Source organism: Erinaceus europaeus, chromosome X, assembly GCF_950295315.1.
Source record: "Erinaceus europaeus chromosome X, mEriEur2.1, whole genome shotgun sequence".
Lineage (NCBI taxonomy): Eukaryota > Metazoa > Chordata > Mammalia > Eulipotyphla > Erinaceidae > Erinaceus > Erinaceus europaeus.
In genome coordinates, this window is record NC_080185.1 from 105,316,602 (window position 1) to 105,344,473 (window position 27,872).

General features: G+C 41.4%; 1 protein-coding gene across 8 annotated transcripts in view; it reads left to right on the plus strand.

Moving 5' to 3' along the window:
- Positions 1 to 27,872, plus strand: part of DMD (dystrophin) — a 2,449,111-nt gene that overhangs the window by 2,044,227 nt on the left and 377,012 nt on the right. For all 8 annotated transcript variants that reach the window (XM_060182733.1, XM_060182732.1, XM_060182735.1 and 5 more), the window contains 2 exons: positions 11,806 to 11,926; positions 12,830 to 13,098. In XM_060182733.1, the coding sequence (XP_060038716.1) occupies positions 11,806 to 11,926; positions 12,830 to 13,098 (390 nt within the window). The remainder of the gene's footprint in view (positions 1 to 11,805; positions 11,927 to 12,829; positions 13,099 to 27,872) is intronic.

A 27,872-nucleotide genomic window follows, 5' to 3' on the forward strand; every position in this document is an offset into this window, starting at 1 on the left:
CCACAAAGTGAGGAAAGAGGTTCAAAAAGTCAATAAAATTATCCTGAATGCATGTTGTAGATTATACATTTATTTAAGCTAATTCTGTTATCAATTCTGGCTGCCTACTTTGGGTACATTTTAGAGTGAGAGTTAGCACAATGAGTTCCCTGTGTTTTCTTTCCACAGAAACATAAAATCTCTTTGGGTGCTTTTTGTGAATACTAGCATTCAAGTCAGATCTGAGTTTGAAAAGAACAGACTTGTTCCCAGTCACCTTTGAAATAAACAAATTGTGATACAGTGTTTCACTCCAATAATGGATAATCTGACCTCTTAGTTTCTCAACAACTTGGGGGCCCCTAGAGAGCTCATTGTTATGTATGTCTGCTCTAAGATGTCTACTTGGCTAAGTTGGAAGAAACAGACATCTTTGTGGTCTGTTCTCCACTACTAATGGCGTAAGCTACTTTCTGTGTAGGTTTGCTGGTGTCTGCAGTCATATTTAGGACTGCTGAATGGAAAGGATTTAGGATTATTTTTAGCACAGCATTTCTAGGCATTTGAGGAAGTTTTCTGAAAACTAGCTATATCATCACAACTTGAGAACAGAGCCATCTAGGATTTGCTACTTTTCTTTAATGATTACAATGACAGAAAGTATGAATGATTCATATGTTGCTTTCCATTTTTGTGTCAGACTATTTAGGTGCACCGACCGGCCCATATTCTTTAAAGTAATGTCTATTTTGCATTTACAAAGCACTTTTACAAATACTGTTAATTTAATCACAAATGAACACAGGGCTCTGTATTCTTCCTATTCCCCAAAGTAGTAATCTGGAAAAAGTGTAGTGTAACTCAGAGTCTTGGCACCAATTGATTATTTCCATAATTATTTATTGAGTGCCTACTCTAAACCAGGAGCTGAAGATACAGTGGTGAGCAAAATGAGTCTCTGCTTCCACAGATCTTTAGATGTCAAGATTTTAATGAAGAAAGGATGAGGAGACAGTGGTTTTCTTGCGCAAAAGTCAGAGATTCCAGTTCAATACCTGCTACCACCATAAGCCAGAATTATGCAGTGCTTTGGTTAGAAAAAGAAAGTTCTGGATGGCCCATTATGGTAACTTTCAACAGGACTGCATATTCCTCATGAGTTCCTAGAGCCTATATAAATGAGTTTTAGAATTTTTTAAGTAATGACAAGGTACAACCAAATAAATTAATGTATACAACTATGCCAAGTCAGTGCTATGATGATCAAAGAAAACAGGGATAGGAAAAGGATGAGAGGTAACAGCCTACTTGAGGAGGTTCTGTTTGAGCAAAGGCATAAGTGAATGAGTGAGTGAATGAATGAATGAATGAATGAATGAGTAAGCGAGTGAGCCAAGCAAAGACTATCAGTGACGTTTATTCTTGGCTGAAGGAAGAGCAAATACAAAAGCCCAGATTTAGGAACATGCCTGAGCTGTTTAAGGACTAACGAGAGGCTACTGGCAGGTTTCAGGGAGAATCAAAGGTCAGAAAGTGAATTATCTGGTCTGCCAAAGATGGAAGGAAGATTTGCTCATGTGGGTTGTGAGACATTAGAGGAGAACCATCAACACGGATGACATGATCAAGTTTGTGGAGAACTTTTTAAAAAACAATTTTTAAATTATTTTTATTTATTGGATAGAGGCAACCAGAAATTGAGAGGGAAGGGTTGATAATAAAAAAAAAAAAAAGGTGAAAGACAGAGAGACACCTGCAACACTGCTTCACCACTCACCAAATTTTCCCACTGCAGGTGGGGACTGGGGCACGAACCCTGGTCCTTGCTCGTTGTAACATGTGCTCTCAACCACTACTTGACCCCTGTGGAGAACTTTTAATGGTAGGAACAAAACCAAAAGCAGACAGCTTAAAGGGAGTTGAAGTCATTTATGAAGGTGATCATGATGGCTTGGACTAAAGTGGAAATGATAAATATACTGAAAATTATTTAATTCTGAAGATATTTTGAAGTTAAAGCTGCTAGAACTAAATATCAATGAGGTTTGGAGTGTGAGAGAAAACAAATTGAGAAAGACTGAAGTTCATATTTTGAAAAGATGGGGAAATGCTTATGCCATTTATGGAGATGAGAATGACTTCAAAATGATCGTGGATGAGGGCGTGGGCATGGAGTGAATCAAGAGTTCCTATTTTGGATCATGTTGATAGACAAAAGACAAATGGCATGATTCAGAATTTATTCACCACTGACACTTGACAATGTCAGATTTTGACTGAGCCTCCTGAAAATGCATGTAAATTCATTTGTCATGGGGTTTCCTGATAATCCCTCCTTCTGTACCCCAAATCCCTCAAATTTAGGGTTTGCCTTCCGCAGTGATTGTTGGAAGCCACCCAGAGTTAGGATTGAGTCAAACAGCTGTTCAAGATGCCATGTAGGAGCTGCAAGCAGGCTCTACTCTATTCTAGCCCATGCCCCCCCAAAAAAAACAGAACTTTTGGTCTAATAGACATCCCCCCCAAAGAAAGAGCATCTTACTTATTTGAAGGGAAGTATACTAAAAGACTTTATTGCGCATATTTTCCTCTTAAACACTCGAAAGTGTTTTCTTGTTGAGTGCAATTAGATTGATGTAAACATAAAAAAATAATTATAGGCAGGAAATACATTGATTTGCTTTTCAACTTTGCTTCAGATTGACTGAATCTCATTTAGAAACTAATGTTGCTGCTCAGGTTGTTGACTCTTTGGAATGATGTATTGGAAATTGCAATCCATTATCTTAACTTTTATTCAGAAGTAAAGTGAAGATAAGACGGACCTTGTCTCCTCTTACTTAAAGACAATTACATAGTAAAAGTTCTGGAAGCAGAGAGTGCAAAGGTGACTGATTGCCTATGGCTGAGGAGAGTGGGGATGGGGCGTTGCAGCTTAACAGGTATAACATTCATGAAGAGGAGCAAGTTCCAGAAATCTGCTGAGTGACTCTGTCCCCGTAGTTAACAATACTGTGCTGTGGACCTTGTTAAGATACCAGGTTTCATATGAAGCATTCTTAGCACAGTGTTATTTAAAAGGATGATTATGACCTTTAAAGTCCAAATGTCCCATTCTCAAAAATTCCCTAACACCAGCTCTCTGATATATATATATTTCATAGTACTTGTTTTGTTGCCACATCCTTCAAATTTCTGTCTTTTGCAAATATCTATACGTTTTTTACATTCTTTTTTTTGTTGTTTTGTTAGCCAATCGTTGTATATTTTTTAGAGACATGGGAAGAATATAAAGGGGTTTTATGAGTGAACTCTGTGAGCATCTTCACTCTAGAAACACAGTTCCTACCACTGCAGTCACGTGTTTCTCGGCCCTCTTTTTCCATGATCTTGATTTCAGGTATTGGTTGTCCCCTCAGTGAGCCTGTAGTAAAGTATTTCTGATATGTTTGAGATTTAGCAAATGTGGTAGCTCACTGAATGCATTTGTATGGTCATTGTGATGGCCCAAGTTTTGTTATTCAGAGGAAAAACATAGTGGGAGGCATGCAGACAAGGTCAAAATGAAAGGAAACAAACTTGGCACTGTATAATGAGAAAAGTATTAAACACTGGCCAAATTGTGCATATGACTATGTTAATGCCCTTGTCTTATGACCACTCTGGAACCATTTGTTGAACAAATAGCACTATTGGGTCCCATTAAGTTATAGGATCTGTGTTGCACTCCCTCATACTAACTAGAGAGGAAAACTAGAAGGAAAGTCCCAACTAGCAGTTGAAAACAAGGATTTGAGCATGTTTGGATATGAACATCTCCTGTAAAGGAGAAATCACTAGGTTAAGGAGGCAAATAAAATAGGGCACTTTCTTTAGGAACATCTACTCAGTAACTCCAAGGCTACACTCAGATTTACATTCTAGAACATAAGAGTAGTCCCAGAAGAAATCCCTCCATTTTTCTCAGTTGATAACACTGCTTGTTTTTCTAATAATTCAGGAGACTAGGCATTCATCCTCAAGCATGTTCTGCATCTAAATCAGCCTGGCTTCATTAAAGTGCACTCTGGTCTTATAACTGGGTGTTCTGTTAGTGGCCCAGCAATATTTATTGAGTATCTATTCTGCACCACTTTCTGTCATTGGTAAAGGTGCCTAAAGAGGATTCTCCCAAAAAGCTTCCATATAACAGGGCTGTGGCCAGTTAGTGATCTAAACTTGGTGACTGAAATACTAGAACCGAATGTTCAAACTTATATGTGGAAGTGTTCCACAAGCTCCCATGTTTTACAAAGGATGACCCAGAGACTTGGGAAGATGTAGTGACTTTCAGTCACACAACCAAGTCTGGGCCTAGTCCAGACCTCATGGGCAGTCTGCATCCCAGGATGTTTCTGGGCAGTTGTTCCAACATAAAGGAAATGAACACACACACACCCCCACTTTAGCCTGTTTTGTTTTGAATAGCACACTAACCCTGTCGCTTTCATGGAAACATAGGTAAAATGTAGCTCCATAGAATCCTTATGTGACTGAAAGACACCTGTGTTTTGCAAAGCAAAGGCCTGAACTCACATCCACCATCTCCAGGTGAACATGGCAAGACATATTTTTCTGTAGAGTCAGTGCCTGTGCAGGGCGGTACTTCGGGGAAATCAGTGCACTGGTCTGAGCCACTCTGTTTTTTTCTTGTGAATCTGAGGTCCTGTGCATGCACAATTTCACCACCCCAGGCCCCATTTTGTGTGGAGAAGGGGAGCCAGCAAGGCACTGGAGGTTCCTCCAGCTCCACAGCTGGGGGTGCCTGGGCTGTTGCATGGCAAGGCACACACCCTACCCAGTGAGTTCTCTCTCTAGCCTTACATCCGTTGTTTAGTGTGAGAAGCTATCTGTGGTAATAGTCACCCTACATTTTTTTCCTACAAGTCGGAGGTTCAGGGGAAAGCCTCCCTGGTCAATGGCTTGGCTCTTCTCTGTTCCTTCTCACTTGTGCCTAGTTACTGAGATTAGGCGTAATGAGTCACATGGTTAGGGGAATAAGTGGAAGGGGATCCTTCATCTAACCATACCTACGTGGATTTAAATGTTTATTTAATATACCATGGAAGGGGCTAGAGAGATAGCTCACCTGGGAGGACATCTGCCTTGCCAAGCACACAGCCTGGGTTCAGGCCCCAGTGTACCACATGGTGGGGGGGCATAGCACCAGGAGAAGAACTAGCACTGTGGTGTTTCAGAAAAGCCCAGAGCAGTAAAACTGTACCAGTGTGAGGTTCCAGTAATGCTAATTAATAATATATATATGTATATTATATACATGTATAGAATGTGCTATATACATCTATTCCTAGATAACAGCCTTTTGCTTTCCCACATGATATAGCATACTTCTGTTTTCTTGATGTTCTCAGTTTCTGTAACAAAGTGTTGCCCCCTTTGTCTGGGGATTTTACTCTTTCTTGAATTGTGTATCAATCTTCCTAAATTCTAAAGATACACTCATTTAAGCTGTTTCCCATCCACTCTCCTTTCTTAATTTCAGGCAATGATGTGAAAATAATGGTGCTTATGTCTTTGTAATGACATAGCTCCCTTTGTCTTTTCTTTAGACTCATTTTAATCCACAGTGACTCATATTTTAAAAAATGGACTGTGCAGCTGTGGTGGTGCTAAGCCTTTGGCAACAACTCTAGGGGCAAACAAGTGGTCTCTCAGAATGGAGGGCTGGTCCACAGCCTTGAGTTTGGGGCTGTTCAGTTCCAACAATGGAATTACATCATCACACAGTGTGTTGGGTTTCCTAACTGATGGGGCTTTCAAGAGCCCACATCCTTTCGCAGTCCTTGCTCCAGCAATTGTTTCTGCTTTCTCTAGTGTAGGCTTCACTCTGTCCCTTTCTGCTCTGGCAGCTGATTGTCCTGGTTTGCCCGAGACTATCTTGACCTCCAGATTATCGAAGCCTTAAAATACCTCAGTCCTGGGAAAACTAAGATGACTGCCTACCCTTCCTACTAACATTTGTCTTCAGTCAACATGCAAACCGTGCCTGTCCTAAAAACAACACATGTTCCAGTTTCTCTGTGATAGGAAGTCCTATCTTCCTTTTGCTCCCTGTATTACTCAAATCATTTTAATTTGAAATACTCACTTGGTCTCCAACTAAACCTACTTTGGAGGCTGCTACGCTCTGTTGAATTGCTCATAGAAGTCCACTGAACACTTCTCAGTGCTGACTTTACTTCCGCCTCCTCCCCCCACCCCATGCTCTCTTTGTGTGTGTGTGTGTGTGTGTGTGTGTGTGTGTGTGTGTGTTTCTGTCTGTATTTCTAGGGCTTCAGCATTTTGAGCTATCTTTTTCAGATAGAAAGAGAGAGATGAAAGGAGGGAAAGAGACCACAGCTTTCCTTAGTGCCGTGGGGACCAGACTCAAGCCTGGGTCATACATATAACAAAACAGGCGCACTATCTAGGTGAGTCGTTTGCCTACCCCTCACTTACTTCTGTGGGTCATGGTTATGCCTGCTTGACCACGTCCTCCCTCCCCAAATTCATTCTCTCTTTAGTAGTTCTGCTCTCCTTATCTCCTATTATTTCACCTCTGCAGTGTTTCATGGGATTGAATTCCTCTACCCATTGCATTTTTTAAAATTCTTTTTTCTTTTCTTTCTTTTTCTTTGATAGAGGGTGGGAGAGAGAGAAAGAGAGAGATAAAAAAAAGAGAGATGCCTACAGCTCTGCTCTACCACTTGTGAATTTCTCTCACCCCCTGCAGGTGGGGATAGGGGAAGGGGGCTTGAACCCTGCCCATTTCGTTTTTATATTTTTCAGAATTTTTTCTTCAGCTGGTTCCACTGTAAGAGCAATCTTACCTACTTATGTAATCTTAGCCTTTGCCTAAATGCACAGTCAGAAGCACTTCATGGCTATCAGCTTAGCAGGAGAAACACTGCTAAATGTCCTTTTCTGCTTTATGTGCTTCAGGAGATTGAACTCGGGCTCTCTCACAGGTGCTCAACCACCTAGCTGCCTCCTTTGTCTACATGAGTATGAGTGTGATAGAGAAAGAAAACACAAGACTGAAAAGCATCCCAATGCCACCCACTGAGTCCTGTTGGTCATTGTTCTGTCTTGTTGCTCTCATGTGGTGCCAGGGATTGAACCCAAGGCCTCACACATACATTCCAGGCATGCACGCTACTGCAGAGCCACCACCCTGACTCAGATTTTAAAACTGATTTACTTCTGGAAGGACTATTGCTTCTCTAAGCTGAGAATAACACACACACACACACACACACACACACACACACACACACACACACACACACACCCTTCCTCTCCTCCCCATACAAATACTGCCTCATAGTAGTGTTTGATTTTTAGTACTCACAGTTACCCATTTCAGCCTGAAGGTGCACCAAGATGCTCTGGGTTAGAGGTAGACCTTTTTCATTTCCTTAAGGCAGCTACTATCATCATTCTCTTCTGTTTGCCCTAGCTCTTTGTCCTAGGGTGAGATGAGCACTGACAAAGGATTTTCCTCCCTGAGTGGCTGGGTACTCCATAGGTAAGAGTCCAGGGGTAGAGGTTTCCTTTCCTACTCATAAAAGAGAAGGAGGCAGTTGTCCCTTTCTCTTCCTTAATGGGCATCCTTGGAAATACCATGGGCCTGAATCCTAGCCCCAGCTTCGCCAAGAGCCAGCTAGACTCATGTGTCTCAGGTTTTACAGCCTAGAAATCCATTCAAGGGCTCAACTTTGTGTCTTGTGAAATGCAAATACCTAGAGAGATAGCAACTCCAGTCTTCCTGACAACTTACCATTTGACCCTAGAAGTTACTTTGGATCAGAGAAATTAACTAAGTGGAAAATTGCAGATTTAATGTCATGGTGTAGGAAGGTTGTCAGGGCCTAGTGCTTTTCATGGGTGCACCAAGAAATCCATGAAGCACTTTTCTGTACTTTACCACACCCAGTATTCACTTACCTACTCGAGGAAAAGACTGGAAGTCATCATTGCTCCTTTGGATAGAGGAGACAAGAGAGAAATTGAGAGGCAAAGAGGGAGGGAAAGTGACCCGTGCATCACTGTTCCACCACTTGTGAAGCTTCCCCCCTGCAGGTGGGCCTTTTTCTTTTTCACATATTACTTAATGGAGAGGTCATGGTTTACAGACAGTTGTTTTTCTCTTCCTGGAATATCCCATTTAACATGATTCCTTCAAGCTCCATCCATGATGAGGCAAAAGAAATGAGTTCAGCCTTTTTAACAGCTGAATAGTATTTCATTGTGTATATACCACATCTTTCTGAGCCACTCATCTCCAACTTATAGTCAATCACCAACTCCTCACAAGTCTACTTACTGAGCATTCATTTTCTACCTCTGTGTTCTGATACCATTTCTCTGGCTCAGTTCTTCATAATCTTTCACAGAATGCTTGCAGGTGCCTCCCAACTATATTCTCTGATTTCATCTCTGTTCTTGCCTGCGGTTTCTTTGTGGAAGGCAGACACACACAGCCATGCCTCTTCCCTACTTGAATCCTTTCAGTGTGTCCCATAACCTGGAAGACCATCCCTTGGCATCTTCGCAGAGTAGATAGGAGTGCAGAGAGGCTGAGCATTGATGATGGACTAAAAGGTCTTAAACAGGTTGAGAGAAAGTTCGTGGCTTACCTCCTCTCTGGGCATCTGGGTGTATGCTTCCACTGCACCCTGTTCTAGAAGTGCAGGCCTTCTTGAGATAACTGTGCATGTCACACTGTTGTGTGTCCCAATTGCTTTTTTTTTTTCTCTCTTTTGCATCTGCGTTTTCTTTCTTTCCTCCCGCTCTTTTCTAGCTGACTCATACTCGCACCCTGGAATTCTCTGTGAACGCCCCTCTTACCCAGCATACTTCTCCCATATCGTGCAAAACTGCAGTGTTTCCTACACTGAATCAAGGTGATTTTTGTATCAGTGACTTTTCTACCACTAAAGCGCCTAAAATGAGGGGATGTTTAACCTTTGTCTTTCTAGTCTCTCCTACAATCACTGACACATGGTAGTTCCATAAAAGGGCCCCTTCTTACTTTTCTGATTACTAACGCCAGAGCCGGTTGCTTCCTGTCAAGTCCAAGTGTGGAGACTATGCAAAATAAAAATTTGACCACAGATGATCTCTTTCATGTGATAGTGAAGAAACATTGCATGGAACCCCGAGGGTCAAACAGAAATAAGCCCTTAACTTATGCCCGCAGCACAGAGGCTACAAAGGCAGGAGGGGGAAACTCAACGTGGGGAGGGAGGGGGTATACCTTGCTTTGGAGGGAGATGAGTGCTTTGGTGGTGAATGAGGTGTGCTAAGGTGAAGTCCCAGCAGGTGTGAAATTGTCCCCCCTGAGACAACACTCTTGTGAGACAGCACTACCTGAATTAAAGAGAAAATGTGCTTGCTGTGGGGAAAATTGGACACCCCAGAAAATGTAGGAATGCAAGAATAGTATATGCAGGTACACATATGTGTGTGCAAGTACAAACACAGCGAGATTGCAAATGAAACATTACAGGGAGGGCTGTGCTGACGTATGAGCAGAGCAGGTGATCCACACACCTACACTGTGGTTTGCAAGGGTGCAAGGATTTTGCACCACGCAGAAATAGCACCCCCACCCTCAAGGATGCACCCTGATCTTCCTCTTAAGAGATTGTCTCTGTTATGGTTCAATCTCCTTGCCTCCCTCGATGGAAATATAACTAACTGTAGAAGAGAAATCATTTTGCTAAGTATCTGAGTGAGGAGTCATTTCAATAGTGAATGCCATTAGGATTTTATTTAGAAATGTGTCATTCAGTACACTTCAAGGAGTACCTCTGTCTATACCCCAGTGATTCGTCTGAAATCCAGAGATGAGAAACTATGCATTTTTCTCTGAGTAACAAGAGCAGACAAATTCAGTAGACAACATTACTGAAACTCAGAAAGGATTATAAAAAAAAAGGTGTGTGAATATTTCACCTCTCCAACAAGCAAATTATTACTGCTACTGTGTTTTCTCTAGTTTATTAGCAGTTCTGTGGTACTTAATCCTCTAGTTAGTATATTTATTTCTCTGTTAATTTTGTTTATTTGATAGGACAGAGAGAAGCTGAGAGGAGATAGAGAGGGAGAAAGAAAGGGAAACACCTTCAGCTCTGCTTCACTGCTCCTTAAGCTTTCCCTCTACAGGTGGGGACTGGGGGCGTTGAACCCTGGTCCTTGCGCATGGCAACACATGTACTCAACCCAGGCCCTGTATCTTTGTTTCTGAGATCACAAATTCTTGTCCAGTTACCATCTTCGATGGCTTCAGATGCCTCTCAATCTTCATTGGCCTGATCCTATGTGGATTGTATTTTTAAAATTTTATTTACCTATTTTTAAAAAAGAGACATTAACAAACCGTAGGATAGGAGGGGTACAACTCCACACAGTTCCCATCACCAGATCTCCGTATCCCATCCCCTCCCCTGATAGCTTTCCCATTCTTTATCCCTCTTTGAGTATGGACCCAAGGTCATTGTGGGTTGCAGAAGGTGGAAAGTCTGGCTTCTGTAATTGCTTCCCCGTTGAACATGGGCATTGACTGGTTGATCCATACTCCCAGTCTTCCTCTCTCTTTCCTTAGTGGGCAAGGGCTCTGGGGAAGTGGAGCTCCAGGACACATTGGTGGGGTTGCCTGTCCAGGGAAGTCTGGTCGGCGTCTTGCTGGCATCCGGGACCTGGTGGCTGAAAAGAGAGTTAACATACAAAGCCAAACAAATTGTTGAACAATTATGGACCTAAAAGCTGGGTGGATTGTATTTTTTGTTTGCAGTCAGTTTTCTCCTTTTAGTTCAGAAACATCTTGAAAGCAGAACCTGTGCATTTTGCTTTTCTTTTAATTCTCTGCTTCGAATAAAATCACCAACTAGATATTTTAAAAATGTTGACTAGCCCAGATAGGCCTCAAGATATGTATTCTGAGTCTACTTAATCATAGACACTTATTCCCACAATTCCTGTCTCCAGTGTACCTTAAAATAAGCCTGCCATTCTCAGGTCTCAGGTCTCAAAGGATGATGTAGAGGATGTTATTTTCAGAAGTACCTAGTTCTTAGATAGTTTACTTTTAGTACTTCAAGTTATTTGTTTTCAGATATTTGTTGGCAGATCTGGCTGTTGACTATAAATGGAAATGGTTGTGTATTTAAGTACAACCCAAGTTCTTCCAAATGACATCATGTATGAATATAATCCATATGTTATTCCTAATAAGATCCATATATCCATTCTTCAGGGATCTGCTTAAATATCTGTTAGTCTTTATAGGGCTTCTTTAAAAATATATTTGTCTTACAGCTTTAATTGTAGAATTAGAGTTTTCCAGTGAGATGATAGAAATACATCACTCATATGTTTTTAATTTTATTTCTTTGAGATAAGGAGAGCCTACTCAGTTCTGGTTTATGGCAGTGCTGGGGATTGAGCCTGGGACTTGGGCAACTCAGGCATCAAAGTCTTTTTATATCACCACTATGCTGCCTCACTTTCTCCTTGGTCCAGTCATTGTTATCTTAATGAGAAGGCATTGCCATATATCAGAAGCTCCCCCATCCTTTCCAGAATAGTAGTACAAACACAGAGGTTTCCTGTCTAACAGAAAGATCTGTATAGCCTTCTGTATTATTTAATGACTATTGGTTTATAAATAAAGTAGATAGGAATTGACCTGGGAGTTTCATAAGCAATTTCTGAGCACCCAGGATTAATTTTGAGAAGAATGCCACAAGCCAAATAAGCATTTCTTTTCATCTCATTTCACAGGCCTTCAAGAGGGAATTGAAAACGAAAGAACCTGTAATCATGAGTACTCTTGAGACTGTACGGATATTTCTGACGGAGCAGCCTTTGGAAGGACTAGAGAAACTCTACCAGGAGCCCAGAGGTAATTGAATGTGGAACTGTAATAACATATTGATAGAAGGATCAGCAGTGACAGAACAACCTGTCCAGCCTTTGCTGCCAGGGTCTGGGAAGCTCTCATATTTTCTAGGCTAAGTAGAATCGATTCAAATTAAACAGATGCGGGAAAAAAAAGGCGGACTCATCAGCCCCATGCAGAAATCTGTTTTCGCATTCATAAATAAACAAAAAGGATTTAGTTTGCCAGCTTTGCCATAGAGACAAGCCAGGTCCAAGCTAGGATCCTACCACCCTGGGGGAGGTTCCACTCTGTGGTATCTCTCTGCTCTTTGTCTTTCTGTCTCTGTCTCTCTCTCTAGAATAGTTAGTTAACCCACAGCAATGAAGCCCTGGTGGTGACAAAAAAAAAAAAAAAAAAAAGAAGAGAAAAGTAAAAAAGGAAGGAAGGACAGAAAAAAAATAGGGGAAGGGAAAGAGATTAGTGGTCAGTCATTGAAACGTCTAGAAAATAACTAGCAAAAGAAATGCTTCATGAGAAGGGTTTCTGTTGTTACAAATACCACCAGCTATCTTTCACATTAGGGCCTGGCTGAAGTAAAGTAGAGCTTTTGGGGGGCCTACCCTAACATTTTTTGACTCAGTAGGCTAGATGAATTTTGGGTTATCTGATTGTTCTGTGGTCAAACAGATTAACTCTGGAAGGCAGACCTCCAAGGTGCTAGAATATGCCGAATATGCCGGAATCTATGCCCAAATATAAACAAGTCATCAATCAATGGCTTGGACTCTTATTAAACTAAACTCCCTTGATTTCTTCTGGTATGACCTTTTCAACAATGTGTTTTCTAAATAAATAAACAAACAAACAAATAAATTTTAAAAAATGATTATGGCCTAAAACCTAGTCCTGTTGTTACCCATATAGATCTGCTCCCGGAGGAGCGAGCCCAGAATGTCACACGACTCCTGCGGAAGCAGGCTGAAGAGGTGAATGGCGAGTGGGAGAAGCTGAACCTGCACTCTGCTGACTGGCAGAGGAAGATTGACGAGGCCCTCGAGAGACTCCAGGAACTTCAGGAGGCATCCGATGAGCTGGACCTCAAGCTTCGTCAAGCTGAGGTGATCAAGGGATCGTGGCAGCCAGTGGGCGATCTCCTCATTGACTCTCTGCAAGATCACCTCGAAAAAGTCAAGGTACCAAATACTGCTTTTGCTTCATAGCCCTTTGAGGGACTCAGAGGAGACACAGCTTCAAAGCAGAGTGTACTGTTGTCTTCTCACAACATTTAAAACAGGGTCCCTGACACATGAGAGAGGGGTCCCTCTTTCACAAGTCCAAGGTCTTCATGAACATGCTTTTCACTCCAAGAGAAGACAGTGATCTCATTATGTGTTTGCCTTCAGTAATACGAAACGAAATATTAAGAAGTTCAAGGGCAAAGAAGAAATAATTCTGATTTGGAATTTTAAAACTGCTTCATTGTTACTAAAGTGTCGTGTGTGTGTGTGTGTGTGTGTGTGTGTGTGTGTGTGTGTGTGTGTGTGTGTTTCTTCCTGGTAGTTACATCCAAGTAAGGAAAATACAGCACTTAATCAAGAACCAGGAGTCCAGGAGTCTGGGCTGTAACCTTTTGCCTAAGTAAGTCAAATGACTTGGATGTCTTCTGGTACTATGAAATGAGGCTGTTGATGTTGCCCTTTGCCTAGAAGGCAATGCATATAATGCAGTTTGGGTTGGATCAAGCCGCCACAGAGATGAGGAGATATCATTACATGTTTTGAATACTGTCAATGAGACCGCAGTTAAATTACCCTTGTGGTGCAGTTGATAAATCCAGTTACAAAGAAAGAGCAAACATATCTAGGGACATCTTTTTGAAAGCCAGTAATTTGAAAAGCACTGTGTTTGCTCTCCTAGTTTCAAAATGAATCCGTGTCTTCTCAGACTCTGATTCAAAACACGTGAGAGTCTCCCCTGCCCTTGGCATACTGGGCAACACCACCTTCTGGAAGGTCTCTCCTCCAGTGACTTTGATGACACTGTGCCGTCCATATTTTTTTCCTTCCTCTGTTTTTCCAGATTCTGAAATTTTCCCCTCCCTTTGAATATTGGCACGGTCAAGTTTCTAACCTCAGCTCAGTTCTCTTAATCTCATATCACGCAAGGCTCCAGGTGAAAGTGGCAGGGAAGATGATAAACTGAAATTTCTAGGCTGGACTTCCCTCTGCCTGCAGTCAAACTTCTCCCATCTATTCCAACATCGGCTTGATTCCTTCACCAAACATTTAAAGTACCGTGTTTATGATATGCCAGCAACACTGTCCAGGGAATAGAAATTAAAGAAGTCTTACATAAAGTCTGAGGTGGAGTATGTAGGCAGCACAATTCAGCCGAAGAAAATAAGAGCAGAGTAGTTCCAAGGTCACCTAGTCCTCACCCTGCCTTGCCTTCAGTTTCCCTGCTTTACCTGTTTTTGTTTGTTTGGTTGGTTGGTTTTGTTTGTTTGTTTGCCATCAGGGCTATTGTTGGGGCTTGCTTCCTGCATGATGAATCCACTACTCCCAGCTGTCATTTTTTCCCCTTACAATTCAATAGAACAGAAAGAAAATGAGAGGGAAGGATAAGGTAGAGAGGGAGAGAGACAGAAAGACATCTGCAGCCCTGCTTCACCACTCAGATAGCTTCCCCCTGCAGGTGGGGGATAGGGGTTTTAACCTGGGTTCTTGTGTATATCGTAACATTGGCACCTACCTGTTGCTGTTTATTCTAAGACCAACTTCATTTCCCATATCATAATTAGCCAGATTTTCAGTAATATATTATTCCCAAGAATAGTGGAGCATATCTCCAAGAAAAGTTCCTTTCAAAGAGCATTTGTGTGACCCCAACTTGTAGCGTCCCCAGACCGAGATCCTCTTCAGTCGGCAGTACTTTTCTGGGCATGCACGTACTGTTCATTACAGATGTGATTACGCTGGACCCTAAACTACTGGTGTGAAAGTATTCCCCTTTTAAATGGATGAGTTGCATTGATTCATACGTATAGATATTTCTTCCCCCCGAGTAGCTCCTCTTCATTTTTGCCCTGAAAGAACCCATTTTTCTCTGTTGCGTCGCAGTGACACTGAGTTTGCCAATCTGAAGCTTTGCTGGTGGTAGTTTACAGGGAGTGCACTGGATAGAGAATGGGAAAGCTATCAGGGGAGGGGATGGGATATGGAGATCTGGTGGTGGGAATTGTGTGGAGTTGTACCCCTCCCATCCTACAGTTTTGTTAATGTATCCTTTCTTGAATAAATTAAAAAAAATATTATACTTAAAAAAAACTTGTATTTGAAACAAAGGAGAGTAGGACTTAAACTTACTGTTCTCATTTTTCTGCTCGGCAAGCTAAGCCTCAGAGCCTCCAGACTGACAGCTAGGCACATAGCCAGAAGAACATCTTATAGACCCATCTCACTTCATTTTCATCACCTCTCATGAGCTGCTCATCATATCCACCTCCATTCTGATCCTATTTATTCAGGGAGCCGTCATTCAAGTATTTCTGGGATGTGTATTTCTGTAGGACTCAGCATTATATCGTGTCATTAGCAAATGTGACTTCGAATTTGAGGACAGATCAAACAACAGGCCCTGGGTCACCAAGGGAATGGCACTGCTGCTGGCCAGTCTTCTTCAGCACAGTGCAGCACAAGTGAGTCAAGAGAAAGGAGCATAGTGTGATAATGGACTGAAGAAGACAATTTCAACGTTCCAAATATAGCTTCCAAAGGAATAACCACTAGGATAAAACTTAAATTGTAAATGCCTCTGTACTTTTGAAAATCACGATTTATATTACTTATCAGATATTTTAAGGACAGAGTCATGATTTTCACTTTACTAGAAATAACTCCATTGCTAATATGACTACATAAAATCATCCTTTCTTTATGGTAATGAGGAATAAGGATGATTTGAACCACTAAATACTCTGCATAGAGTTGTACACGTGGACTATATGCAGATTTTAATTAGGTAGAAGGACTTTTGTGTCTATGTATACATAATTTTTTTTTGCCTCCAGGGTTATCTGTGGGGCTCAATGCTGACACTATGCATCCACTGCTCCTGCAGCCATTTTCCCCCTCATTTTACTGGATAGGACAGAGAGAAATTGAAAGGGAGGAGATAGAGAGGGAGAGAGAAAGATGGACACCTGCAGACCTGCTTGTGAAGTGCCCCCCGCAGGTGGGGTCTCAGGGGCTCGTGCTTACTACTGTGCACCACCACCCGGCCCCACAGAAAACATTTTTGTAAGAACAGTTTCCATGAAGAAAAATCTTGTTAGTTAGTCTGCCAAGTTTTATTTTCATGTCATTCTGTACTGGTTTCTCCACACAGAGAGTGAGGCATCAGTCTTGAAGCAAACATTTTCCAATTCCCATAGTTTGCCTGCTGGCTTGAAATACAGTTTCTCACACTCCATAGTGAAATTGTCCTGTGCTGCCATCTTGGAATATGGAAATTCACCTCATCTATATGTGACAACCTTGTCACATATTTCTCTGACACCCTTGTCTAAGAAATTCTATCTCAGAATTTGACATTTTAAAAAAACCATTATAGTTCACGATTAAGCTTTTAATTTTTTAATCAGACTTTCATCTTATGTTTCTTCTTGTTAAGGATGAGAGTTGTGTGAGTTTTTCTTTGAAATCCTCACATTGAGATATTTTGATGAGACTTTTCTGGAATTATAATGGTGAATAATGTAATGCTTTCTGTGGTAGACCCAGGACTAGGATGAAGTTATTGTGTGTTGTCCTGATTTACCTATATTTAACATACACATCCAGATTTTTAAAAAGAAAACTGATTAATATTCTTATTCAGGTTTGCTATCACTGGTCCATATGATTTGGTTTATCTGAGAACCTTGTCCAAGAAATGAATCCTAGCTCAGATCTTGTCATTGAGAAATCCAAGTATTTTGCTTTTTGACAGTTAATATGAGGTATGATATAACATAGTAGAACTTCATCTTCACTTCAGCAAGAAGGAGTTTTCAATTGCTCACACAGCTCTATATTCTCCTAGTGTTTTTCTTTCCTTAATTCTAGCTCTGTTTGTTTTGTTGTTACTTAATCATTTTTAGTGTAGTCATCATTTATGTGAGTCAAATTTTAATCCTCTCCTTATATGCAGATTTTATTAAGAAACTTTTAAATCCTTTCTTCAATAGAGGATGCATGGATAGTCAGAACTATCAGAAACAGGGCAGCCTGAAAATACACCAGCTCTCCTAAAACTGTATAAAGAAATAAATCACTCCAGAATGAGTGAAGTGTACTGCTTATCCTAGGAAGAAGAAAGTTGGCTAATATTTTATTATTACCTACAAACAAATTGCTCTCTTTTTGTTGCTCTTTTCACAAATACTGTATTAAGTAAGTCTTTGATTGAGAATAAAAGTCAAACAAAAAAAAAAATCCCTTCTAAACCCAAGTCAGTATGCCTGTCACCTGGCATATGCAGGGTTTTGTCTAGCTTTCAAAGCATGAGGTGTGTTGAATGAGATGTGTGTTGCTTAAAAGCATGTGACTTGGTCTTTAACACCTAGAAATACATCTGTAAGGAGGCATATTACAGTGGGGTTCGTATACTGCAAAAGAAGAATGTGTATTTTTTTAAATGGAATTGCCAGAGTTAGTTTTAATAGAGCTTAGAAACTAAAGTAGAAATTAGTCATCTAGAAAATCTTGGCCAAAGTTTTCAGTCTAAAAATTAATTGCCAGTTGTGTTGCCAGGAATGCTTTTCACTTAGGTCCCATGTATTTGCTCTCTTCTCCTGCTTTGTTTATCACGATAGAAGCAAATTACTTGGGACAGCAATATTGAATCACAGTCCTTACTCACGGCATCTGATCCTTAGATTGTGCTGTGTGTTTTAACTGTTCCTACCTCCACTTTGATAGGACCTTCGTTTACCATGTTATTCCCCTCCTGCCTTTGAAACTTCTGAAAAGGCAGTGTGGAGTAATTGTTTCAGACATCTGCTTAGCATACTTTGAAGTGCATATAAATTCTTTTTCAGTTTCATTTGAACCCCAGCTGTCTTCACCAAAGTCTATAATCAATCTGAATTAAGTTGTCCTACTTCTCCTAATAAGTCTCTTATTAAGTTCTGCATCAGCCTCTTAGGAAGACTTAAAAGCTAATTCATGTAGAATTGCCATTTTCTACTAATTCATTTGTCAGCTCTCCAAATTTCAATGAAAACAATTGCAAAGACTATTAATTTGGCTCTTCATAAACAACTTATGTAAGTGTAGTATACATTGGAACCAAGTAAACAGTTTAAAACAGTGGGTGGGAGGAAATGGGTTGATGGAATTTAACACACTCTCCTTTTGACTGTTTCGAGATGCTTTCCACATTCAAAGCAAAAAAAAAAAAAAAAAAGCCATTCATTTAATAAGAGAAATATCCTTCTGCTTTTTCTTTCATAAATAAGATAATTACTGAGTGAACTCTGTGTAAAGATAAGAAAGGCTTTTGAGCAGTTGGAAGAGGAACATGTTCTTTCTGTTGTTGAACTTCTTTTAATTTGGACTTTGTTTGTAGTCCCTTGATGGACTATGATTAAAGAAGGAGCTGGAATTGGTCACTATTGTTAATGCATCAAATCAGAGTTGTACAGCTTCTCATCTGGTCATGGGATATTTAGGAGAACATGGATAATCACAATGTTCAGTTAATGAGTTCATCTGACATAGTTCTACCAAAGAAGCATTTAATTAGATGATAACAATGCCTCCAAAGACTAACATCCTTTCTGCTGTTGGAAAACAACCATATCCAAAGCTGATCCTTTACTATGTCAATCCTGCTAACCGAGGATTCACTCCAGAAGCTTTGCTTGCCTCTGGTAGTAATTACAATCACTATTCTTCAGGAGTTATAGGTAACAAAAGACAGAAACTTGAACAAGAAGGTATCAGCAATAACATCTAAAAATTCATTCGGTGATGAATGAATGATATGGTTGAACCCTATATAGAAAGCAGGTCAGTCTCATTGTAGGGTGTGGATGTTTAATTTATTCCAGGAATAGAAGTTGTATTGGGAATGACATTAATGGCATCTTAGTTTTCCTGAGAATACTGTTATTCAGCTTGGATCCAAGGGACTTGTCAGCCTGAGAGGATGCATGTATGTTCCACTTTCCATTAAAGAAAATCATTCTGACATGGAAGCACTGTTTGTTTAACTGAAATCACTCGCTCGCTTAAAGAGGGAAAGCACAGGCATGGCCAATATATGTGATTACTTCGACCTGCCGTCCACCATAGTTATGTAGTGGACTTCTAGTTCATAATCATAAGGCTGGCCTACCGTAAGCACACAGGAATGGTTTAAGAACTCATAGCCCAAGGAGTGAGCTCCTGCTGTGTTCTTGGCAGGCTTGGCAATTACAGTTTTCAAAATTACAGTTAACGTCGGCACCAAGATCATGCCTTATACAACTGTACATTAAGTTAAGAAGTGGCACTGAACTACTATTCTCGGTAAATCTGCTTTCTGGAAGCATATATGTCCATGAAATGGTTGCAGTCCTTTTGTTTTAATGGGACCTGAGAAGATCAATATCTCTCCCCCCGCCGCCACCCTGTAGAGCTTATAGCTGGGGCTTCTTGCTCATGTGATCCCGTCACTCCAGAGCATTTTTTCATTCAGTGAGAGAAGAGACAGTACAGAGCACAGGAGCTTCCTCCAGTGCTTTAGCACCTCACACGTGGTACCAGGGTTTAGACCTGGCCTGCATGGCAAGGCACGCACTCTACCTGGTGAGAACTCTCCAGTCCAAGAGTAAACTTTTTTGTAAGATGATTTTTTTTTCATGCCAAAGTAGTAGTTTGAATTTACTCTTGAATTTTCTACCAGCCATAGCTGTCCAAGGCAGAGTTTCTCAGGTTTTTCTCTTTTTCTTCCTTCCTTTCTCTATCTGCCCTTTCCCCCTTTCTCCCCTCTTCCTCCCTCCCTTCCTTCCTTTCTTCACCAGGGTTATTGCTAGGGCTCACTTCCTGCACATGCCACTATTCACAAGGGCCCTTTCCTTTGATCCCCTCCCCTCCCCTCCCCTCCCCTCCCCTCCCCTTCCCTTCCCTTCCCTTTCCTTTCATTTCCTTAAAAGACAGGGATAAGTAGAGTGAGAGATAGGGGAGAGGGAAAGAGAGACCTACAGCACTGCTCATGAAGCTGACTTCCTTCAGGTGGGGACCAGGGGTTTGAACCCAGGTCCTTGTGCATCGTAATGTGTACACTCTACTGAGTGTGCTACATCCTGGGGCCCTTCTCAAGCTTTTCTTCTTCAGTTCTCTTAATGCCCAAGGAGATGAAGCCTGCTGGCTTCCCCTTCTACGTGCTTGCCTCCTTTTTCTATATGAAATCTCTTTGATGTTTCTTGTGTTATTTTTAAAATGTCAATTTGGTGATCTCCATGATGTATTTGTTAGATGTTAATTTGACAGTGTTTTTGTCTAGGATCTATAGGGCTTCCATGATGGGGAGGGGGAGCTATATTCCTGGATGCCTGCACTCTCTCACCATCCTGGTGGACTCTGAGTAAGAAATGGGGTAGAGGGAGGGACAACGCTGCTGTGCTCCACTGCTTGTGAAACTTCCCCTTTGTGTGGCGCTCCCATGTGGTGGCTAAGGCTACAGGATCCTGGTGAAGGGTGCATCCCTCTGAGTGAGCCATCTGCTGGCTTCCTCCCCACAGTCCTAAGTGAAATGAACCCCCAGTGCGTTTCACAGTGGGTAGGAAAGTTTCATTTGAAAAACATGGTCACAAAGAGTGTATCTTGGCCATTTCCAGTTTGTCTTTTGCTGTTTCATCTGATCCTTGCAAGCCAGCAGGCTCTTGGCCTGCGGCTCCTTGTGCATTCCCACACATCTTCTCTGAGGTTCCCGGACAATGGTCAGTTAGCTTAGCAACTTGGCTGGAAACCTGGGCCAGGCACCTGGAAACAGAGGTCTGGGCACACAGGGTTTGCAGCTGCTCTGGTTTCAGGGGATGTCTGGATGGGAATAGGGAGCAGGGAAACATGATAAGGGAGAAGAAAGAGGCCAGCAGGCCTGTGGTCTCAGCCTCAGGCACAATGTAGCTTTGTGTCCTGGTCAAGAAGGAGAGGGAGAGAGACAGAGACAGAGAGACTGCAGCACTGAAGCTTCCTTCAGTGAAGTGGGGGCCAGGTTCAAGCCCACTGTGTGCACATGGCGAAGCAGCGCACTATCTATCCAAGTAATCTATTTCACCAGCCCGAGGATAGTGTTCTGGGGTATAAACCACACCATGGAGTTGGCTTGGTTTGGTTTGGTTATGCCATCAGGGTTATTATCACTTGGGGCCTGGTGCTTGCATGAGACATCCACTGCTGTTGGCAGCCTTTGCTCCTCCCTCTTTTCCTTCCTTCCTTCCTTCCTTCCTTCCTTCCTTCCTTCCTTCCTTCCTTCCTCCCTCCCTCCCTCTCTCCCTCCCTCCCTCCCTCCCTCCCTCCCTTCCTTTTTTCTTTCCTTCCTTCCATTGATAGAGACAGAGAAATAAGGTGGTGGGAAGGGATAGATACCTGCAGCACTACTTCACTGCTTGTGAAGCTTTCCCCCTACAGGTGGGCACCGGGGGCTCAGTCCCGGTTCCTTGCTCATGCACTCATGCACTCGAGTGAGTGGACAATTTGAGTTTCTGGCCAGCTGCCAGTCCAAGGCTGTTGGAGAAACGCTTCTTAACAGTGAAGCTGTAGTGCCTGTGCTTCACTGCATCTTGTATTTACTAGTAGTTCTTCAACTGTAAGTCATAGGTGCCTCACCCGTTATTCCCTTTACCTTTATAGACATTCAGAACACGTGACTCAAAAACAGAAGCAGTGGTTGGGGAATTGCTCAGCAGCTGGAGCACAGGACTTGACCTCCTGAGGCCCTGGGTTCCATCCCTAGCATTGTGTATGCTAAAAGCAGGGTTCTGTCCTGCCCCCACCTCACATGACATAAGGAGAATAAATCTTGGGGCCAGGCAGTGACACAACGGGTAGTGTACATGTTGCAGTGCTCAAGGATCCAGGTTCAAGCCCTCAGTCCCTACCTGCAGGGAGGAAAATTCATTCTTGGTGAAGCAAGGTTTCATGTCTCTTCTCTCTCTTCTCTTTTTTCTCCCTCTTCTCTCTCTCTCCCTCCCCCCTCCCTTTTTATCGTCCCTATCCAAAAATAAATAATTTTATTACTATTTACTGGATAGAGACAAAGAGAAATTGAGACGGATGGGGAGATAGAGAGGGAGAGACACAGACACCTATAGCCCTGCTTCACCACTTGTGAAGCTTTCCCCCTGCATGTGGGGACCAGGAGCTTAAACCTAGTGTGAGCGCTTAACCAGGTACGCCACCACTTGGCCCCAATAAAATGTTATTTTAAAGAAATCTTTTCAGAAACAGACACACAGCCTGGTGAAAGAATGATTGCTAGCTTTGGTCAGGAGCGTAGTTCCACTTGGAAACCTTGAAATGAATGATAGCTTAGATTTTGGGGAATCTCTCTGAGGGAAAACAGTCACAATTAATCATTCCAGTTTTCTTGTTGGTATTTTAATGACACTCCTCCAATTTCTTTTGCTTTGGATGACTTACTAGAGCTTCACTGGCCTTCCCACTGAGATGGGAGTTTCAAACTAAAGCATGTAGCTGGTGAGTTGAACTGTTACCGTATCTGGTAATAACAGTTGAAGTTTTAAATTCTCCTCATGATTTCCTGTCAGACATACTCATTACAGGCCAGGATTTTACAGAACTTCTGAAATCTAGGACACCCAGAGTGGAGACCAGTTACTTTAAGTCAAACCCTGCTCATGAGATATGAATAGCTGATTGCTTATCCAAGAGTACCTGCATTTTCTTTTTTTTGTATTTTATTTTCTTTTTTATTTATTTAAAAATAGGAGACATTAACAAAACCATAGGATAAGAGGGGTACAACTCCACACAATTCCTACCACCAGATCTCCGTATCCCATCTCCTCCCCTGATAGCTTTCCTATTCTTTTTTTAATTTTTTATTTAAGAAAGGATTAATGAACAAAAACATAAGGTAGGAGGGGTACAACTCCACACAATTCCCACCACCCAATCTCCATAGCCCACCCCCTCCCATGATAGCTTTTCCTATTCTTTATCCCTCTGGGAGTATGGACCCAAGGCATTGTGGGATGCAGAAGGTGGAAGGTCTGGCTGCTGTAACCAGCTCATCATCCTGTTAAGACTCTGTGTTGAGGGCTCAGATGTGGTGACACACTTGGTTGAGAGCACAGGTTACATTGTGAAAGGACCCCGGCCCCCAACTGCAGGGAGGAAGCTTCATGAGTGGTAAAGCAGTGCTACAGATATGTCTCTCACTTCCTCTCTATCTCCCCTTTCCTTCTAAATCTCTCTCTGTCTCTTTCCAAAGTAAAGAATTTAAATTTAAAAAAAAGATTCCATTTCGAGTGTAGGAGGACTTATGTATGTATGTGTGGAGAAATGGAGATGGATGTGGGGGTGCATCTGGGAGAATGTAGTCTTAACTGCAAGAATTAGGGATAGTGAAAAATCACTCCATTGGGGGCTGGGCAGTGGTGCACTCAGGCACACATATGTGCAAGGATCTGGGTTTGAGCCCCCCACTCCCCACCTGCAGGGACGATGCTTCATGAGCTGTGGAGCAGGTCTGCAGGTGTCTATTTCTCTCCCCCTTTCTGTATCCCCTTCCCTCCAGGAGCCGTGGATTCATAGTGCCAGCACTGAGCCCCAGAGAACTCTGATGGCAATTAAAAAAAAATCCCTCCATTAAATGCCCATGCAAACATTTATGGTTATCATACTGGGTGAGTCACATATGTAATGGTAATTTTGAGATAATTATAATAGAGCCAACTGTCTTGAAATGTGCTTTAATATTAAACAAGAAATATTCGGCATAAGCCCCTCTCATTTATTCTGGAATCCTAAGGTGAAAGGAGGGAGGAGGGCAGATAAAGGAGATTTTACATGAAAAGAAATTTGATTACTATTAAATAATAAAATATTTTATATAAAATATAAAAGCAGAAGTGAAATACCTATGTATAAACCCACTCCAATCAAGTATATATTAAATAACAGAGTTCACTGAATTAGTCAAATTAAGGGCACATTGATTTTCAACAGTTTTGAAAATTGGTCCACATATCATTGTTATGTTTTAGTTTGTAAACTTCAGTATTTCTTAAGTTTATACAGTGTGTTTAGCCCTGAAATGCCAAACTTCCTTAACCAGCATGAGGCTGTAGAAGCTAACACTAAGATAGATTTCTATTTTCTCTAAAAGATTTGATCTTTATGGTGATTTTTTTTCTCCATGTATCTAAGAACCTGCCTTCTAGGCCTATTTCAAAACACACTTGTTTTTTGAAGTCTCATTCCCTGAGACTCCTCATTTTAAAAAAATGTATTTATTTATTCCCTTTGTTGCCCTTGTTTTATTATTGTAATTATTATTGTTATTGTTGTTGTTGGATAGGACAGGGAGAAATGGAGAGAGGAGGGGAAGACAGAGAGGGGGAGAGAAAGATAGACACCTGCAGACCTGCTTCACTGCCTGTGAAGCGACTCCCTTGCAGGTAGGGAGCTGGGGTCTCAAACTGGGATCTTTACGCCGGTCCTTGCACTTTGCACCACGTGCGCTTAACCTGCTGCGCTACCACCCAACTCCCAGAGACCCCTCATTTTTATAGATGGCATGCACTCATTGAAAATGGTGCCTATCAGATTATTCAGATCCTATCATAATTATCTTGATATGGCACTAAGTGAGTTAACAAAGATAGTAAAATTATCAGCAATGTATGCCAAAGTATATTCATTAAGTAGAAACTAAAGGAATTAGTAAAAATTAAGCAATGTAGGGGGTTGTTGATTAGAATCAGTGATAAGGGGGCCAGTTGGTAGCGCAGCAGGTTAAGCGTGAAGCACAAGGACTGGTGTAAGATTCCCAGTTGGAGCCCCCGGCTCCACACCTTCAGGGGGGGTCGTTTCATAGGCGGTAAAGCAGGTCTGCAGGTGTCTATCTTTCTCTCCCCCTCTCTGTCTCCCCTCCTCTCTCCATTTCTCTCTGTCCTATCCAACAACAACAGCAATGGCAACAATAACAACAACAACAACAACAACAAGGGCAACAAAAGGGGGGAAATGGCCACCAGAAGCAGTGGATTCGAAGTGCAGGCACTGAACCCCAGTGATAACCCTGATAACCCTAGAGGCAAAAAAAAAATCATCAGTGACAAATTGTTGTTGAGTTTTTCCTTTGGTTGGTTGGTTTTTTATTTGTGTGTGTGTGTGTGTGTGTTTTTTTTTTATTGGGGAATTAATGTTTTACATTCAATAGTAAGTACAATAGTTGGTACATGCATAACATTCCCCAGTTTCCCATATAACAATACAACCCCCACTAGGTCCTCTGAATCCTTCTTGGACAAGAACACAGCTTAGCTCTGGTCTCTGGTGGTACTGGGATTGACCCTGAAGTCTCAGGACCTCTGACATGAAAGCTGTTTTGTATCACCATTGTGCTATGTTTTATTTTATTTACTTTTTTCCTGATTTAAAGCCATTTCACCCAATTCCGAATCTACATACCTTGTTAGGTCTCTGAAAAATACATTCAAACGTGCCCCATGGGTTAAGGCTCTTGTGGGTCCTGAGGACAAATCGGCCACTTGCAACAACATTTCTTCTGCTTCATCCACCACTTGGCAGTTGGATGTGGGCCTCCACATTTTTCTAGCAGGGATGGGGTTGAAGCCAGAGAAAGACTCATTGTTTTCAACCTACACAAACTCCCAGACTAGAATTGCCACAGGGTTATCCAATATAATGGTGACTTTTGTGTATCCACTAAAGCATAAGGTTAAAAGAAATAGAATTGAAACAAATGAGCCTAAGTTTTATTGATCCTTGGGTTTCACAGTGAATAAAGTATTACCTTCAGAACTATGCTGACATTTTGTCTTAAAGGTTGAGGGTAAATGTTTTCAGGGCTGTATCAGAGTTAAAATTGGGGGGGGGGTTGGGGAAGGTTGAGTGTCTTATGCTAGATGAGTCTTAATGAAATCTAATGAACTCTGAAAAAAAGGAAAGGAAGGGGGATGGAAGAAGATCTTGAATTCTCAGTAGAAGAGATTGTTTTTTAATCCCCTTTTCACCTAAAGTAAGGTTCATTAGTTAATCAATATAACATCATTCCCATAGATTTTTGAGGATGCTAAGCTATACTCCTAATTTGAAAAAGGAAATAAATCTATTACTATTAAGAGATGATATTTTTATTGATTGAATACTAATAACCTTTTCCAAGGGTTAGATTGAGCCAGTGACCTTGAATTTCTTCATAAGAGTTAAGTAGCTTGACACTTAGACACATTTATGTAAGTAGTAATTTGTTCATCATTTGCATGTACTTAAGTGGATATTATCATGATATCAGTTGTCATAATAGTACATAATAGTCTATGAATATAGCTCTTTTTTCCCCAGAGCACTGCTCAGCTCTGACCTATAGTAGTGCCAGGGATTAAACCTGGGATCAGAATGAAAGAAGAAGGGGAAAAACTGGCTAACAGGAGTGGTGGTTTGTCACCCCAGTGATAACCCCGGTGGTAATTAAAAAAAAAAAAATCTGTGCAGTAGCCTATTCAAAATCAGATTGGTTGTTTTTCACACTGGTTCACCTTCATTTTATCATATTCATAGGATGAGAGTTTTAAATATTGATTTTTTAAAAGCAATGCTTCTCCAGATAAGATAATTTGAATAGAATGTATGTGGAAGAGGTAGTTTACAGGGAGTCAGACTTAGTCAGTTTTCTTTATTCACCATATATTGAGAACTTTTATTTTAAGGAGATTACTCTGATTTTTCTGATAAGACCTTAAAAGATTCAGACTTCCCTGGACAGACAACACCAACAATGTGTCCTGGAGCTCTGCTTCCACAGAGCCCTTCTCCACTAGGGAAAGAGAGAGACAGGCTGGGAGTATGGATCGACCTATCAACACCCATGTTCAGCGGGGAAGCAATTACAGAAGCCAGACCTTCCACCTTCTGCAGCCCACAATGACCCTGGATCCATACTCCCAGAGGGTTAAAGAATAGGAAAGCTATCAGGGGAGAGGATGGGATACAGAGTTCTGGTGGTGGCAATTGTGTGGAGTTGTACCTCTCTTATTCTATGGTTTAGTCAATGGTTTGTTTTTACAAATAAAAAAATTAATAAAAACAAAAAATTCATATTCTTGGGCTAGGTGGATAGGGAGAGAGACAGTGAGACACATGCAGTACTTGCTTCACCACTTATGAAGCTTCCTTGTTGCAGGTGAGGAACAGGGGCTCGAACAGGAGTCCCTGAGCATAGTAACTAGTGTGTGTGCTTAACCAGGTGCTCCACCACCTGGCCCCTACTGGATAGATTTTAGTGGAAAAAATGATTTTGTATTAATTTATCTGACATGCAGTTGAATAACTTGTTCTTTGTTGTTCTAGTTGTGAGAATGAAAAGCAGTTTGGAAAGACTAACAGCATTTATTAATTTTAGAGCTCCAATAATGTGAAAGTAAAAGTGGATATTGAAGGGTATTTTGTAATCCCTGCCATCCCTCTTCCACTTAATTATTTTCATCTCAGCTCTTAGGAAATTTATGTTCATCTCTGATTTGGTTATGCTTTCGTATTTCTTATATGATAGCAGTATATTGAATAGAAAATCAAATCAGCAAAAAAACAAACACATTTGTTTTTAGTGAGTGCCTTCCCTATAGAACTAAAATTAAATAAATGTGCTGGTATAAAGCAAACTAGGTGTAGCATATGACACAGGTAACTCAGAACCCTAGATTCCACGATCCATCAATATTCATACAAAT